Here is a 14753-nt window from a genome sequence, read left to right as displayed (position 1 = left end):
TCCCTCTCAAATGAATGGCTTTTGAGTGACGGCACAGATTGTGCTGTGGTCAGTGTCATTGGATGATGCAAATCCCATGCATGTACGTGTACAGCGTCGGTCGGTTTTCGACCTTGGCTCAAAGTCAGAGTGCTCTATTACTGCGAGAAACACAGCGAGCTTTGTACAAGGGCACGTATACGCGAACAACCCCTTCCCCAACACACAATAAAGGCCATTGGAATTAATTTGGTATGGACTCTGGCTTCAGTAGACTTGAATGTAACCAGTTACTATGTCACACACCAGGGTTGAAGTATTCGGCCTGCCGATTGCAAGGAGAAAAGGGGGTCAAATAAGTTGAAATAATACACACATTTCCAATATTTTTCTATAACTGAAGCAGTCGTCATCATGATCAAAACAGCAAAGAATTCAGCCGGTCTACAATAAATTCAGGATATGAGACGGTTTGTAGAATTGGTCATCGCCGGCCGTGTAGCGTTGGGACAGGTGCAGTTCGGTCAGCGGGACCGAGCCGAAATCAAAGTTGGAGAAGTCCTGCGAGGCAACCACAGTAAAAGCACAGGAAACCCTATCTGTGAAAGAGCACTACAATGTGTAGGCATGCATGTCATCGTTTGTGTCTCAAAACAAGTTACTAACACATACACAACAAGTTTATACAACAAACAAACTCGTCCCGCCTGGTGCAAATAACAGCCAGAGAACGAGTTGTGTCCAGTACTGCAAACGGCACAGTGCTGCAAACGGCACAGTACTGCAAACAGCATAGTATTGCAAACGGCACAGTACTGCAAACAGCACAGTGCTGCAAACGGCACAGTGCTGCAAACATGAAAACCAGGTGCGTGAATCTGCTAGTACCCTGTAGCAGTGCACAGCCAGCTAAAGGTCCATAGGTCTGGGGACTGCAGAGCGACCAACACTAGCTGATGCATGATAACCACACTTCACTGGTCACCACTGGTGGTTATGGGAAAATAGGATACAAACAGAATACATTGTACTGTAAAAGCCATTATTCTAACGAGGCGCATATATAACGATTTCCCAAAATTTACTGGTTTACGTGTACCAAAGGTAACGATTCTCACTTATTCTCAACGCTAAATACTAAATAGGACAGTATATGTATCGATTTCTGTATAACGATTTCTATTTTAACGACAGATTTCTCCTCGTTAACTCGTTAGAGTTAGCACTTCGTTATATATAATTATGGCTTTTACAGTACATGCCTGCTTCGCGAGGGCCATTTTTTTTCCTCGCCTGGGTGCCTGAGAAGTTCCAAATTTCCACCCGATGATCATGAATCTTGAATGCAGGCCCGGTTTCATTCAAGATACATTTCGCGTCCATACAAGACGACGTCCAAAGCCGTGGTCAAAAGCACAGCATGGTTTGCTTAGCTATGAATGGGTTGAATTTCTCTGGTCACAACTGCATAAAAAACCTCTTGATTCTCATGTCGCAATTTCAAACACGCAGCAACTCCTATCATCCTATCATCCTATCATCCTATCATGCAGGAAAGCGAGCTAACAGAACCAGCCGTCACTGCACCAGCACACCACTCGACCTAAGCTAACATACCTTCAAAGCACGACTGGCATCGAATGTTTCACGTGGCTCGTGACGATGGTGTTTGCCAGGGCGTGACTTAGACGAAGCAGCAGCGGCGGCAGCAACACTGCCACCAGCCGGTGTCTCAGGTGTTCTCCTCAGCTTGGTATTGATAACAGTGGCATGCAGCTTGACACGGTCGTACTCCTTCTCCAGCACACCAACAGCGGCAAGACGATCCACCAAGAAGTCGGCCAACTCCTGAAGACTGTGGGTGCCGCCATATGCACGGGCACATGCATGAAACCACGAACACATGCACGCACGGGCACACGCATGAAACCACGAACACACGCACGCACACGCGCATGTACGCCGCACACAGAAAGAAGGCACGAACCAGTTCATAATTTACTTCCAGATACAGTAATTGCAAAGTTTGTCTCCCACATCTGCCCAAAGAGAGAGAGAGAGAGAGAGAGAGAGAGAGAGAGAGAGAGAGAGAGAGAGAGAGAAAGAGAGAGAGATGAAATAAACACAAATTAAAAGGCAGACAGACATAGGTTAGACACTGGTAGATCAAGGAGGTAGGGAGAAAGAAGAGAGACAGGATAGTTTTCAATAGATGGAAGAGAACAGCGAGGGCGTATGATCACCACAAACTCAAAAAGACCTAGGCAGCACTGACACGCTGCACACCAAACAGCTAAGTTTGCTCTTTCGGACATGACAAACCTACCGATCAGACTGGTCCTGCAGCTGCACTTTAGCATAGAGAATGTCCACTTCCGCCGGGTCATCGTTCATATACTCAACGCCCTGGATGCGTATTACAGGCGGTGAGCGAGCAGAGGGACGGCCGAGAATAGCCCTACACAGCCAGACACATGCAGACATGATCGCAACAACAGCAGCAGCAGCAGCAGCGGCATAACGAGCTGGAACTAGGATAACTACTGAGCATTGAACACTAATCAGGCTGGCATGCACAATGGGGTGCAGCCTTTATGGACCAGCCACCAAACAGTTATGACGGTTGGATTCTGAAAACATCACGGTTCGCGTGAGACTCGGAAATTAAACCGAGTTTTCCGCGTCCGTAGGAATGCCACCACCCTTAAGGGTCAAGCTATTCCAAACTCCGATACAATAAGCTACCAAAGTGCTTCGATATTTCTTTGAGATTCAACTCTGGCAGTATCAGCAAACAAACAATACTGAAATGCGCATGGACCGGTACAGTAAGCTGGCACTTCAAAGAACATTGCGGCCCGTGGGTTTAAACTGGAACATAAGTAGGCGTCACATGTTCAATATTTCCTTTCTCGCAATGCTAAACAAACCAAACACTATCTCAGATCGCTGGATTCGAAGCAGAAACAAAGAAACACTCCCGCTTGACGGGCTCAACTTACTGCATCGTGGGTAAAGATTCCTGCAGCTGATGAACTGCTTCATCCTGGATAGGGGAAAGGCAACAGTATCAATCTCAGAACGATACCAGGCATACAGGAGCTACTACCACAAGAGCAGACAGACAGAACAAGAAAGAGGCGCATGAGAGAAAATGAGAGAGAGAGAGAGACACACACACACACACACACACACACACACACACACACACACACACACACACACACACACACACACACACACACACACACACATACAGAGAGAGAGAGAGAGAGAGAGAGAGAGAGAGAGAGAGAGAGAGAGAGAGAGAGAGAGAGAGAGAGAGAGAGAGAGAGAGAGAGAGAGAGAGAGAGAGAGAGAGAGAGAGAGAGAGAGAGAGAGAGAGAGAGAGAGAGAGAGAGAGAGAGAGAGAGAGAGAGAGAGAGAGAGAGAGAGAGAGAGAGAGAGAGAGAGAGAGAGAGGGAGACAGAGAGACACACACACATACAGAGACACAGAGAGAAAGAGAGAGAGAGATAGACCCAAGGGAAGAAGTGACAAAAGACAAAGACAACATTCCAGGTGAGCGACTTACAACTTCAGCCTGTGATAGAAGCTTCAGAGTGCCGAGGGTCAAGTGGAGCTTGAGCGGGTTCTGAAAGATACTCGGGTCCACGCCACGCATCTAGGTAGTGGCAACACAGAAGGTCATGTACATGTACGCTCAAGCAATGCACGCAACACAGAAGACCATGTACATAGGCGATTATTTGTACGAGATGTGTTCAAGTTCACGCGCTAGCGCTAGTTCCAGAAGCAGTGTGCAGTACACCCGGAATGTCGATAAGGTCAAAGCGTAGAATTAGAGCAATACGTTCCAGATAAGGACACTGTAGCTTATGCTCGAGCAATGCACACAGCATACAGTCATATTGGCTGGGCTACAGTGTGGACTGTGCTGCACTATTCTGCTTCTAAGCTGGAAGTTCTCTGGAAGAGGACTATTCGGAAGAACACGACACACCGCCACGTCGTTCACACCGTGTGTTTGACTTGGTACAAAGGGCCATACCCCTCTTCTTGATGATGCATGAGATATGTGAGAAGCTTCTGCCAGCACTGCTGGTATCTCACGGCAAAAGTGCCCCAAGTGAGCTCAAGCAGCAGCCGATGAAGCATGAAGGTCTCGTAGGTGCATACATGAGGATCGCCGGTGCCGGGGATACCGGAAATGAGCTACTGGTGAAGCTGATTGCTATGTTTGTGAAGGGCAAACAGAAAGCAGTAGTAAGGCATCGCGGGCTTCAACCAGCCCAAACGTCCGTCACATTGCACACTGATTTTTCGTCAGCGACAGAAAGACAAAGAGATAAGCAGCAACGAGGGTGAGAGCAGGCAACACTTGCTTGTTGCTTGTGTATAGACGATGGACTTGCCAGCCCTTTTTCACTGGGGGGTGTTGGTGGAGCACCAGTGAAGGGCATATTCAATGCTTCCGCTCCAAGGTTGCAAAGTACACGTGATTGTGCAAGTAGATGCTGACTTCAGAGCAGAGCAGTGTACATCAAGGACAGCAAATGTCCGTTGAGCTCCACACCCCTAAGGCACGAACACATTCATCTCACCACATTTACAAATATGCGATCACGGCCAGCATTTGATGTGTTCAATGAAAGGGTCATAATTGAGATGAAAGAGTCGCAACCACGGGCCACACTTGGAGTTTGAAAATTCCTCACAGCTGTGAAGGATCTGATCACTGACTTCACATCACATGATCGCATTTCCTCACCTGACTGAAAAACTATGCAACTCTTCACATTCACAATGGAGTGGTTTTTTTAGCTGGCGGGAATAGCGTATTGAAGCCCATAATGTATGGAAGAAGACTCCAGCGCGAAATGATGCTGGTGTACAAATTGAATTGCTCTAGGCTGGTTCGGTCCCTGCCTCGATCCTTGTTTCCAATGCTGTTATGCTCAATCTAGTTGTTCTCCGCAAGAATAGCCGAGCTACATGGGATACATGCTCTACGTAATTGACGAGTTTGTTTGGTGCAGAATGGCCTTATCCAGACAAGCTGCTCAAAGGCAACATATCCAAGGCTGTGGCTAAGTTGCTGGCAGAGAGTAAGAGGATTCGATGTATTCAACGAACGGGTTGTTATGGCGATAAAAGAGTCAGAACTACGGGCCGCACTTAACTCCTCAAGGCTGTTAATGATCTGATGACTATAATTATGACTGTAGAGCTATGCAATTGTTCAAGTCTACAATGGAGTTGTTGTTCAGCTGGAGGGATGAGCGAATTCAAGCCCATAATGGCATCAAGGGAAGGGCAAGCCAAGAAATGCAATCGATTCAGCTGTTCACTGATTCAAGTATCACCTATCATGGAATTCAGCATACATATGCATAGCAAAACCTCTGTATGAACTAGGTAGAACTACTCCTCAATGAGCTACAAGCCATTGGCGTAAGCGGAGTAGCACTCCAGTGATTCGCGAGCTATCTGCAAGGTAGACAACGCGTGAGAATTGGAACGAACCGGGGAGACGCGACTCATTGTACGCGAGGCGTTCCACAAGGGTGGGTGCTGCTAGGGCCTCTACTATTCTCTCTGTATGTGTGACATGTCCCTGGAATACTTCGCCACGTACAGTCCCAACAATATGCTGGCGAGAATAGCTTTTTATATGCACTGTAAGTCTACTGGAGAACTCCAGCACAAGTTGACCAGCGATTTGAACATACTAAGTGCATACCTTGGAAGCATTCACCCTCCAGTCAGCTGCTACTTGCACGGAGAGGCGCACTAGAGGGTAGTCTTTCTCTCTCTTCACTTTCTTTGCCCGCTGCTAAAACTAGATATTGCAAGTTCTCTATTTCTTTCCTTGGCACAGCTAGGTGGAATTCTCTGCTTGCCTCGTGGCGTCAAGTTGAGCATCTATCCACTTTCGTTTCGCTCTGCGAAGAGCATTTAGGGTTCCCTGTAACAAGACGGCAACGTCCGTAGGGCCTTCCCTATCAAAATAATAAATTCTACTCAGTACATTGTATTACTAATTCTTCTATTAAAGTACCTTGGATATGACACACATCTATCTAAACACATGCATATTCCCGCATGCTTTCATCATTTTTCAATCTCTTCGGCAGTACATGTACAACAGGAAGTAGGCTCACCCCAGCTCCTCAAAATGACACTATTGTTATACGTTTCGACTCCAGCCTGTTGTAATACATCCTGTGCATCGCTTGAATGGTGCTCCGAGTGGGGAAAATTAGCAAAAAACTCATTTTTTAATTTTTTTTACCCCTCAATTCAATGCAAGCAAGCATTCGGATAACTGATCGTTCGGATAGTTGACGTTCGAATAATCGGCATTCTACTGTACTGCATTACACCAGGGTTCCAGCCAGGAAACAAAGCAGTAGGAGAGGGGAGGGGGCAGGGAAAATAAAAAGTTACCGTAACCCCTTTTTCCATTTTCCAATATTGCCTTGTCGCATAAATGAAACGCACGGGTGCAGCGTGCACCCAGAACGATCGTTTGATTTCCGTATTTCGCGTTGTGTCTCAATCTCCTTCTTCACTTCCACGGTCTTAAACTGCAATCGTCATACCGTAAAGTCGCGTATAAAAGCAGGTGCTTACGGCCGTATAAGCCGGGGTTCCAACCATGCTTCTATTCAAGTTATGCTTCTATTTAAAACATGTCTCTACGTCAACATCATCAGTGTACACTGTGCAGTGCATACTGCCACACATGTACTTGCACATGTACTTTGCAGAGCGGCTTCTATTCAAATCATGCTTCTGTGTCACGGCGCGCTTCAAAAATCGGCTTCTATTCGAGTTATGCTTCTATACAGGTCATACTTTTATACGCGACACTGCAGTTGATATCTCTCCAAATGTTCGCCCTTGGGCCTTCATCAGGGAGTACATGTATATGAATCTGAATCTAGGCCAGCTGCCGAAACACATAAGAAGGGCAACTTCCCTCATGAAGACCCAAGGGCGAAAATTTGGAGAGATATTGACAACGATTGCAGTGTATTAAAGGCCGTGGAAGTGAAGAAGGAGAGTGAGACATGATTAATTAATTGGCTGCAGTGGAGGCTCCGCCTGTTGAAGGTGCTTCGCTTTGTGACCTGAAAAAAATCGAAAAACATGAGTAGGGGTGCGCTATCTCAGAGTAGGGGGCGCTGCTCCACTCTACCCCCCCCCCCCCCCTTGGCTAGAACCCTGTTACTAGACTATGACCGGCTTTGCAACCTCGGATACCGGGTACCCCGCCTATACAGTAAAAATCCGTATGAGTTGTGAGGCGGGTATGTTCTGTGCAAGTTTCACTGAATGGGCCTTGAGTGACTGGTCCAATATTTTAGTCAGAAAGGGGGTGCAGGCAGTATACTGCGGCAAATATGGTACGACGTTACGTTTCGGGACAGAACATGTATATTTCGACTGGATAGATAATCAGAGTCGAGAGATAATATGCACGCAATAGGAGAGTACGTTCAAAAAACCAGGATCTGCATTCGTTGTGTTGCGTACAATACAATATGAATGTGATTGTAAGGCCAGCACCTACCTTGCCAGACGACTGGAGGAAAGCCTTCCTGAAGGTGTCGAAGTTCTCCACAACGGTAACGACGCCCTTGAGCGGTATGCACAACAAGTGTGTCCACTCTGCTAGCCGCCGACCCTTGACGGCCAACACGTGCAGGCGGCCACAGGCTGACGCAACATCATGTCGACTATGGCCACGGATCACTGGAACAAGCAAACACAATGACGACGATGATAACAAGTGGATGTGAACAATGGGCACTGGTAAATGAAAGGTACTACGGTGGTCCCTTTATCATCCGGCACCATTTGTGTTACGGAAATTCTGCTGGATTAGGGAGGGTGCTGGATTAGAAAATCAGATTTACTGCTGCAATGTGTGCATGAAAACGAAATTTTGGTTGCTGAAAATTATGCTGGTTTATAGCGGGTGCTGGTTTATAAAGTGCTGGATTAAAGAGGGACGACTGTACAGTAGTATGTTTTCAGGAGTTTCCGTCGAGAAAGTAGAATAATCAGTAAGAGTGATGAATATGCTACAAGCGCATTGAGCTAGCCATGGTACCTATTATAGCAAGAGTAGAATAACCCCCCCCCCCCCCCTCCAAGAGTGTGCAACTCATGATACCCTTTCTATGGGGTTCGCCGACGGCGAAAACTCACATCACGTGGTGTAGTGTCACAGTTGTACGTTTCCAGCCCGTTTTTAGCGAGCAGCGGAGTAATAAAAAAAGCACTCTCTGACAGAAACTCACTGGGCGTATGCAAATCCCCAGCATGATCCTGGCAGATATTCGGATTGTGCGCATGCTATCCTTCGTTTGTACGTAGTACGAAACACGTGATGTGAGTTTTCGCCGTCGAAGACCCCATATGCAGAGTTGCACACTCTTGGGGGGGGGGGGGGGGGTGATATACTCTTCATTATAGTATAGCCCTAAAACTACATGTCGCATGTCAACTTCAAAAATACAATGTTAGTTCAGGCCGTCCGTTTTAGAGCCATCACTTGCCTGGTGACCGTGACTACGTAAAACTCGGAGTTGCAACACAGTTCCCCCCTCGCCCCCTCTCTCTCTCTCTCTCTCTCTCTCTCTCTCTCTCTCTCTCTCTCTCTCTCTCTCTCTCTCTCTTGTGTAATTGTTATGACAGTGTAGTTCAGAAAAAATTCGAATTGAGTGTGGTTTCAAATTCTGGAGGTCCTGATGGAGAGGCCTACTGCTCACTTCCACCGCAAGGGGCGGACTGTCCATATTGACGTAGCCAAGGCCATACTGTCGGCTAAGCTTGACTTGAAAGACGTGCTGCAGATTGACTTGCAAGGGCGCCCAGGGACTTGTGTCCTCACTTTTCGAAATGTCGATGCTCGTGATGGTCTTGCAGCTGCCGGACTGAACTTGAACGGCGAGTAAGTGTCATGCCGGGAGTCAAGCCGGGAGACGGAACAAGAACTGCATGCAGAGTATACGTGTATGGTTGTGAACCGCACTTGCACGAAGGCCATATAGCCTCAGCGCTTGGAGTATTCGGGGAAGTGGTTGGGAAAATTTGAGCCAGAAACTATTTATTATGCTGAGGTCAAAATTCTCACCGGAGCTCGGCGGGTTTTGATGGTGCTGAAAAAGACAGTTCCCTGCAAGCGACGAATCGGTGAAAATGAGTACAGGGCGTACCACTGGGGTCAAAACCCAGACATGTTACCGCTGTGGTGGTGACCACCTGTGACTGTCCCAAGCGTACATCGCTGCCCGGCCAACACCGTACAGAACAGCGTGCAGAACGGCGACTAGCAGTTGACCCTGGCTGCGACCGCAGCTGCCACCGTACAAAACAGCGTGCAGAACAGCGACCAGCAGTTGACCCGGGCCGCGACCGCAGCTGCAAATCAGCAGCCTGAGGTTAGCCAGGTCACTACACCGGCCCAAGGGCTGTGCGCAGTCCACCAGCAGCAGCTGTCGCCTCAAGCGCAGCAGCAAGTGCTACAGCAGCGGAAACCTGAATTGAGGTGCAGGATTCCAGTACCCCAGGTGTCACTCAAGCAGGCGCAGGCAACACCTGTCACCCCAGATTTTCGACTAACATCCCGGGGCAAAGCAGCGCATGCGTCTCCGGACGAGGAAGGGTTCGTCCTGGCATCAGGGAAGCATACCTTCGCTCCTCGGATCCTCACCTCCATGCAGCATCCCCAGTCACCAGCTTCAGTAAACAAGATGATCCGCGACCGCAGATTGAGCTGCTAGTCATCCCAGTGTTCGTCTCAACCGTACAACCCTTTCTATGGTATTCAGTACCCATGAACTTTGCAAAACCGATAATGTGACAATGTACCATGGTGCATGCACCGATGGTACCACCACTTCGTAGACTGCCTCCCGTTCATTCTGTGCTCCTGTCTTTATTCTCGTCAGCTGTGTACTTCAGCAGTTCAATTCTGTGCTCCAGTCCTCTTTATTCTCGTGAGTTGTGTACTTGTTTTGCTGTTTGTTTGGTTTATTTGAATTCGCACAGTAAACGTGTACTTCAGCTATTCTCTCCTCCCTCTTCTGAGTTTGACTCTTCGCTGGCCTTCTCTCCTCCCATCCCCTTACACTGTATTGGGCCTCCGCAGCACCCCTCCCCCCTCCCCCCACCCCCACCACCACCCCACGCACACACTACATTGTCACATAGCACAACTCAACCATTCACTACCCTGTTATTGAGCACTCCTGCTTGTTTGGTCTCGCGACTCCAAATAAAATAAAATCAATCAGTTCCTCCCAACAACACGCCTGGACCTAGTCTTGCACAGCCAAACTTACCAATATCACCCTCAACACCTTTCTTCGGGATGTCAATGGAGGTGTTGGTTTCCTTCTCGTTGCGCCGCTTCACATCGCCTCCCCTGCCGATGAAGTGGCTGAAAAGGGCACTGGGGAAGGTAAGCGAGCTAGAGTATCGTCCATCAGGTAGTTCTTGAATCGCGATACACTCTTCGTTGTCTTCGTAGTCCTCGTCATGTACATCTACAGTCATGCAACAAAATAGATACTATAATGGTCAAAAATGCAACAACATAAGATGACAGATGCCACAGTCAAGACCTATTTTACGATGGAACCAGGGCTTGAGCTTTTACATGATGCTGTTCACTCGCACGTGCACAAGCACATGGGAACTGTCATGTCTTCGTGCTAGTTTACGTGCAGAAAACAAAACGAGAGAGCTTGGAAGCTCAGGACCGTACGCTATGCTTTTTTTGCCTAGCTCATCATGCATGTTATTAGAACTGATGGAAATGTTTTTTTTCCCCATTGACTGGCTACATCATTGTATTGCAAACACGTTTCAGTCAGTTTGAATATTAGTTTAATAATTGGCAAAAGTAAAAAAATCATTTCTCCTATTTTTTTCTCAAGACATAACCTGGGATTCGAACCCGCACTATCACCCTGTATGCATTCCCCTGATACACTTCGCATACTTCGAAGTACATACTCATTCTTCCAAGTTGCTTGACGTTATGATCTTGCATTTGAAAGCCCTATTAATTTTGAATTTTGTGGCCAGCTGTCTTTGATGGAACGTACGGGACAGGTACGGGATAGCGCCAGGCATGCCGACGGCACAAACAAACAAACAAACACGGAACGAGAGAGCTTGGAAGCTCAGGGCCCTACGCTATGCCTTTTTGCCTGGCTCATCATGCATGTTATCAGAACTGATGGACATGTTTTTTTCCATTGATTGGCTATAATGTCTTACATCAACCATGATGGCTACAATGCCCAACCATACCACAACGAACTGATCGGCTATATCATTGTATTGCAAAAGTTTCCATCTGTTCAAATAACATGCATGATGAGCTAGGCAAAAAAGCATTGCGTAGGGCCTTGAGCGAAAGAAATAAACTCTCTCTTTTTTTATTCTTTTTTTATTAGAGGGTTATACGACACCGTCTACCACCTTGATGACCTAGGCCAAAAAAGCATAGGGATGCTATAAATTTTTCATTTCTCCCATTTTTTAAGACATAACCTGGGATTCGAACCCGCACTATCGCCCTGCATGCATTCTCCGATACACTTTGCATACCGTAAAGTCTTGTATAAAGGCCGCGGCTTCTATGACTTTCTTGGTGAAATTTTGCAGGCTTCTATATGAGACAGGTTTCTATACAAGACAGGTATTTCTATGTATGTCAACACTAAAACCAGGCTTATGTGTGATTTGATGGGCCCAAATTGCGGCTTCTATTCAAGGGCGGCTTCTATTCAAGTGCGGCTTTTATACAAGACTTTACGGTACATACTCATTTTTCCAAGTTGCCTCACGTTATGGTCTTGCATTTGAAAGCCCTACTAGTATTTGAATACTGTGGCCAGCTGTCTTTGATGGTACGGTACGGGACAGGTACGGGATAGCGCCAGGGATGCCGACGGCACAAACAAACAAACACGGAATTAAAGCTGTGTGGACCGTGGCTAGCGCCAGCTGTTACTGAAGAAACGTCTTTTGCATAGCTACGGGAGTTAAAGCTGTGTGGACCCTGGCTAGCGCCAGGCGTTACTGAAGTAACACATTTTGCATAGCTACAGGACTAAATGTACAGTGAAATCTCCACGTTGCCACCACTTCGGGAGTTCAGAGAGCTTTGGAGTATCTCTGAAAATCTGGAGATGATAAATGCGCAATTCTCCAACTTTCCGAGACGATTTAAGAATGCACTCAAAGTAATCCAAATTTCTCCTCCATAAATAGGGACAACTTTCGCCCAGTTTCTGAGCTAAATATTCATCAGATCAGTATGCAGTAGGGCCAGTCAGATGTGATAGGACTACTCACCGCTTGTACGACAGTCGCAGTTGGAATTTCGACTGTGTGAGTAGCGAACGCAGCTTGCAATGCTGGACGTTGTAAATCGCATGCATGTACGTGAACAGGGGCGTACATAGGGCGGTTCCCGGGATGCCCGGGAACCAGTAAAAAAATTCCATGCGGGTACTGAGAATTTGTTGATCCAGGCCCAGCGCTCACAGTGCAAGTGCATGCCTGGCATCCGCCTGACGGTCCGATCGAGGACGGTGACTAGCCCAGGTGTGAAAGTAGTGCTGGGACACAGCGTACTGAACTGGGTTCAACAAAGTCTCTACTGTAGACTAGTGTAGTTACATGTACATCGCCGGATTCCTCGATCTCAGAGTCAAATTTTCCTTTGGAGTTTGTTTTGACAAAGTAATTAGTTGGTCGTGTTTTGACAATGCTTTCGCTTTGTGGAAAAGAAAAAATGAAGCGTCGACATCCAGAGGGCCAGCGCTCTATTCAGAGCTATTTTGAGCTGCAGACAAAGCGTGTAGCCAGTGCTAGTGGCGAAGGTCAAGCGATAGATGAGAATGCAGACGCACCTGACTATCAAGCGAAGTCTGCATCCAACGAGCAGCGTTGAGGAAGAAATCGTCGGCGAAGCTGTAGAGCGACCGTTGTTGGAAGCTGCTGGATCATCCAAAACTAACTTCAATGACATGGGAGTGTGTTGGACGGGATATTCTGAAAGTCGACGTCCACAGCGGAATCCAGTCCCCTGAAATTTGCTGGACACGGAAAAGATTTCCGTCATCGACAATCATTGTGCGCCACCAAAGGCGAAGGATTTCGTTTCCTGTGCGTGTCCAGATGGATGGCAAACAGCGCCACTTTCAACTATCCTTGTTAGAGGAGTTACCCTGGGTAGTCTTTTGACAGGCATGCAATGGTGGCTTCTGCTTGCCCTGTGTGATGTTTGCTCCAGATGATTCGAAACTTAGGCAGCTTTCAGGACTGCATGCAATCGTCATGTTGAACAAAATATCCATAAAACGAGGTAAAATTCTGTCCTTTAAAATCATAAATGCGTAGCAATGACATCATCGTCCAGCAGCTTGTGGATGTTAATTTCACCCAGTCTGAGGAGAATATGCAGAAACTCCGTGGGATACGAAAAACAGCACTTCAATAGGGCTTGAAAGTGCTACGTCACTCCATAGCAATGGCATAGCAACAATTTGAAAAATTCGAAAACTGGATCCACCTGGATCCAGTTTTTGTATGGATCCAAGCACATTTCAAGCGGTCTCACTCACAGCAAGGTGATGTTGCCAGTGAAACTGACTGATTTGGCTAGTGGGGGCGGGGTGACAACTGGTGGCGAAGTAAAAGTTGCACCTGCATACGACATGAGTGGGTTGCTATGCACCCACATACTGAGGCAATAGCAAAGTCACACCTTAGTGGATCCAAAATAGAAATCTGATGTCAATTTACTACTCCCAGGCCGTTTTTGACGTCATCACTTTCAAGCCCTATTGTGTGGAATGTTGGTGCATCAGTTGGCATCGGAACCACTCCTGGAGGCGAGCGGCGTACGCCCCTGCGTGAACATGCACAGCGTCGGTCGACTTGCGATTTTGGCTCCCCCCCCCCCCCCCCCCCATGAACAATATGTTTAGTGCAGTTGGGTCTTAGTGTACTTGCATGGAAGTGTAGTAGTGCTGTATACCCGATACAGCTTCAAGCAGGCACTCGCACCTACGATCCTTCAGGAGGAAATGACAGGCGAAGCATTTGAATATGAAAATACAGGAAAAGATAAAGTAAAGTTCGAACATCTGCGCTACAACTTCCTACACGTTTCACACAGTTAGACACCTCTACCCTACATTGTCTGCGTATATTATCAGCAACTGGAACACGGTGACTTTACAACATAAGTTTATTATTTTGGAAGAATTTGTAGCCGAGAGACCGTTTTTGGGTGGTGGTGTATAACTGTGTGAAACATGAAGTGGCTACACTGGGAGTCTGCACACCCTTCGGAAAGAACTTCCTACACGTGTTTAGAAATCATACAATCAGCTTGGGAATTTCTCTCTTGCTAGGTTACCACCAATGGCACCATGCCTGATCATTAAACATGTACATGTACCTACATGCAATGCAGGAAAACGATGACAATAATTATTTTACCTTCCACATAAGCTGGAAGTTGTCCAGCGTCGGAGTCTGATGCCTGTCCAACAGATGCGGGGGAGCACCTGTAGTAGCGACCACCAAGATCAATAATATGAGGGCGGAGGACATCCATCTGTCTCCTGTCCGAACACGATCTACATGTATCGTCCTCCTCTCTACTTCAAATACTTGTCCTCCTCTTACTGTGAAAACTCCTTTTATTTTTTGAAAACAACATCGAATGCAGC

At 47.2% G+C, this 14753-nt stretch overlaps 1 protein-coding gene across 1 annotated transcript; it reads right to left on the bottom strand.

Annotated features, from left to right (window-relative positions):
* Positions 1-223: 223 nt before the first annotated feature.
* Positions 224-14722, bottom strand: LOC135809994 (activating signal cointegrator 1 complex subunit 1-like). Its single transcript, XM_065323448.1, has 8 exons — positions 14521-14722; positions 10338-10541; positions 7559-7740; positions 3554-3643; positions 2982-3025; positions 2306-2437; positions 1597-1834; positions 224-540 (listed from the first exon to the last, which is right to left on the bottom strand). The coding sequence occupies exons 1-8, from the start codon at positions 14636-14638 to the stop codon at positions 424-426; spliced, it is 1125 nt and encodes a 374-aa protein (XP_065179520.1). The 5' UTR covers positions 14639-14722; the 3' UTR covers positions 224-423.
* Between the last annotated feature and the right edge of the window lie 31 nt (positions 14723-14753).

Source organism: Sycon ciliatum, chromosome 2 (assembly GCF_964019385.1).
Source record: "Sycon ciliatum chromosome 2, ocSycCili1.1, whole genome shotgun sequence".
NCBI classification, from domain to species: Eukaryota; Metazoa; Porifera; class Calcarea; order Leucosolenida; family Sycettidae; genus Sycon; species Sycon ciliatum.
Note: the sequence above shows the minus strand (reverse complement) of the source record. Positions and strands in the feature narration are given on the sequence as shown.

Bases quoted from the DNA above. Each gene is read 5' to 3' on its own strand.
- LOC135809994 (XM_065323448.1), bottom strand. From the start codon at position 14,638: ATGGATGTCCTCCGCCCTCATATTATTGATCTTGGTGGTCGCTACTAC. The intron at 10,542-14,520 runs GTAAAATAATTA...GCATGACTGTAG, and splicing joins ACTTCCAGCTTATGTGGAAG to ATGTACATGACGAGGACTAC. The intron at 3,026-3,553 runs GTAAGTCGCTCA...TCCCCTATCCAG, and splicing joins TTCTATCACAGGCTGAAGTT to GATGAAGCAGTTCATCAGCT.